This window comes from Frankliniella occidentalis, unplaced genomic scaffold (genome assembly GCF_000697945.3).
Source record: "Frankliniella occidentalis isolate FOCC.00 unplaced genomic scaffold, Focc_3.1 Scaffold275, whole genome shotgun sequence".
NCBI classification, from domain to species: Eukaryota; Metazoa; Arthropoda; class Insecta; order Thysanoptera; family Thripidae; genus Frankliniella; species Frankliniella occidentalis.
In genome coordinates, this window is record NW_026267401.1 from 81,539 (window position 1) to 84,622 (window position 3,084).

General features: G+C 61.6%; 1 protein-coding gene across 3 annotated transcripts in view; it reads right to left on the reverse strand.

The window, feature by feature from the left end:
* LOC113216619 (serine/threonine-protein phosphatase 2A regulatory subunit B'' subunit beta-like) overlaps positions 1 to 3,084 on the reverse strand; it is a 40,899-nt gene that overhangs the window by 36,161 nt on the left and 1,654 nt on the right. For 2 of the 3 annotated variants that reach the window (XM_052273476.1, XM_052273477.1), the window contains exon 1: positions 1,533 to 2,244. The exons of the other annotated variant lie outside the window; for it this stretch is intronic. In XM_052273476.1, the coding sequence (XP_052129436.1) occupies positions 1,533 to 1,735 (203 nt within the window). In that variant the 5' untranslated portion in view covers positions 1,736 to 2,244. Of the gene's footprint in view, positions 1 to 1,532; positions 2,245 to 3,084 lie in introns of those variants that run through there. 3 annotated transcript variants of the gene reach the window in all.

The following is a 3,084-nucleotide window of genomic DNA, read 5'->3' on the forward strand; positions in this document are numbered from 1 at the left end:
CCAGGGCATATTCAGTACTTGTGCGCCTTGTCGGCGTCGGTATAGCACAAAGATGCACCCTCCAAATTAACACGTGTTTAAATATCGCGCCAAACCGGGCGATGAGGTCAATAACGCTGCCATTTCGAATTCGATTTATACTGAAACTAAATTTGAATAGATGTGTCCTCTTGCTTGTACTAAGGGGGGGGGGGTATATTAATTTAGCAGTCTCGTTTGCAAAAATAAAACTAAAACATTTTGTATGCCTAAATATAGTAGGAGTTATCGACACCATCACCCGGCGTGGCGCGATATTTAAACACATGTTAATTTGGATTCTGCTTTGGTGCTATACCAACGCCAACAAAGCGTACACAACAGTACTGGATATGCACTAGAGGTGTCCAGCGATCATTCCAGTGAAATCCCTACCCCAAAACTTCATTCAGATATCAAATAAATAGAGAGAAACTGAGACCAGCCAAAAAACGTCCTCCGCCATCTTGGATTTTTTTCGGCACATATGCCCTACAGTCTAAACGGTGCGTCGCACGACCTTGTAGATAGCACCACTGAGTTCGCAAGGGGCGACTTTGGGGGGGTTTATTTAAGGGTAAAAATCGCTAGGACCTACCCTTAGCCAAGTTCATTAAACAGCCCCTTCCCCCTTTCCCCTTTCCTCTCCGGCAGGCTGGCGGCAGCCGCCTTCACCTGCCATGCAGTTTTCTGTGAGCCAGTGCGCTGTGTCAACCATGCCTGCCCATGTGGCAACAGTGCAGTGCGCGTTCAGATGACCGAAAATAACGTTATTGATGCCCGTATTTAGGTTACAAGAATTAACGGTAATGTCTTACTTAACGTTAATTTAGTGTCGGCAAAAATGGTAAAAGTATATAACCAATAAAAACCGACCAGAATTATCGTTATGCAGGAATAACGGTTATTCCTTCATTTTCGTTAATCGTTAAAAGCTGCAACTTTAACAAATAACTTAAATAACATTCAAATGTTAAAGTTAAGTTATCACGCCCTGGTCCCATACGGCACGTCGCGTCACGCGCGGAGCACCGAAAGAACGAGCGCTATGCCCGCGGCCTGGGGCGTGGCGGGGCGTGGCAGAGGTCCGGGCGGATCTAGGTTTTGGCTGATTCGAGAGACGTCCACGCGAGCGAATTCTCAGCAATTGCTACGTCGTCCCGGACGAGTGGTGTGTACCGCCCCCCGCCCCCACCCCGCTGCCCCCCTCGAGCGTGCCCAGGCCCGGGGGCGCCGTCTCGTCACTGCTGCTCTGAGTCTTCCGCGAGCGTTTTACATAGTTGATGTCTCCTTCTTCTTCCTCCTCCTCCTCGCCTCAGCCCGGAGGGTCTGCTGCCGCTGCGATGCGGATACGAAAGAGAGAAAACTGCTCGCGGATCAAGCGGGCTACGTGCTTTGGGCTGTTCGGATCAAAGTGGGGCGATGTGGATATGGAGATCGAGTAGGTTGACATGGACACAGCAGGCGCGAGTAGTCCCGTCTGTTTCGACCCTCTGCTGAAGAAGGGCCTGTACCTCGTGTAGCCGATCTCCTCGTGCTGGGGCTGCAGCAGGAAGTGGGCGGGGACGCCGTCGTGCTCCACATCGACGTCCTGGCCGGGATCGCGCACGCCGCGCAGGTGCAACACGTCCCGGAGCGAGCGAGCGATGGACCTGAGCGGCGACATGAGCCTCGCTCTGCGGGCCCCGGCACCCGGCCCCGCCTCCTCGAGGCGCATGGGGGGCGGCGCCGTCGTCGGGCAGGCCCTCGAGGCCCTTGGGTAGCCGACGGCGACCCCGTTCCGGGGCGCGTGGTCGACGTCGACGTCGCCGACCTCAGACGGCCCAACCACGAGGGAGACATCGCCGTTGAGGGAGTTCCAAGGGCGCGGCGCGGCGATGGGCACGGGCGAGCTGAAGTTGGTGGCGCCGCGGTGGGGGCGCGCGCGGGCCGCGGAGCGGTACAGCCTCTCGAAGTGCTTGGGCCGCAGCAGCGTGACGCCGGGCGACGTCCACGGCCGGCGCGCGCGGGGGTCGAAGCTCTGGAAGCGCGGCGACGAGGACGCCCCGTCCCACAGGAGGGCGTCCCCCCAGCGGGGCACCTCCAGCTCCACCCCTTCCAGGCCCCCGCCGTCCACACGAGAGGAATGGCGGCATTCTTCCGACGTGTCTCGATACGAGAAATTTATGTGAAAGCCGTTCGTTTGCTGCTGACTGTGGTGCGCCCGCCCCGCGCCACGCCCCCCACCACCGGCCGCCTCCCCCTCTTCCACCTCCTCCTCCTCGGCGAGCCCCGCCGCCGCCCCTCCGCCGGGGTCGACCACCTCGCGGCTGGCATCACTGGGCCTGTTGTCCTGGCTGCCGACGACGGCGTGCAAAGTCGAGCTCCGGGTCACGACCTGGGCCACGGTCCAGGTGAGCGCGGGCGCGGGCGCGAGGGCGCACGAGGGGCACTGGGGTCGCTCGCCGGGCCCGCGGGGGCGGCCGCACCCGGGGCAGCGCGCGCCGCCCGTCACGCCCTCCTCCGTCATGCCACGCTCCTCCGCCACCACGTCACCATCACCATCATCAACAACATCAACGGCGCGTTAGGCGGCTCTCAACGGTGCGCGACGGCGGCGGCGCGGCGCGCCAATGACATTTTTGTCGACCAGTCCGCCGACGCACGGCGCGGAGCAGGGCGCCGACGCACGGCGCGGAGCAGGGCGCCGCCGAGGAGCTGCGGAGCAGGCGGGGCCTGCGGAGCCAGCGGGGCCGACCAACGGACAGCGACTGATGGCCACGGCGGCGGCCGCGCGGGGTCCACCCCCGAGACCGAGCGCGGCGGGGCGGGCGTGGTCCGCGTGCTTCACCCCGCCGCACCCCGCCCTTCCCCGACGCGGCAAGCATAGCAAGATGAGCAGGGGGCAGCCCACTGCGCTGTCGCCGTGGTCGTGCTGAATCAAAAGGCACTACTACACAGCAGAGGGGGGAGGTGGGGATGGGGCGACACGGACACGGGTGACTGAGAGAAGACCGAGGGAGATAGGGAGAAGGCAGGGAAGTTGCAGGTCGAGGAACGAGCGAGGGAGAGAGAGAGGGGGGGGGG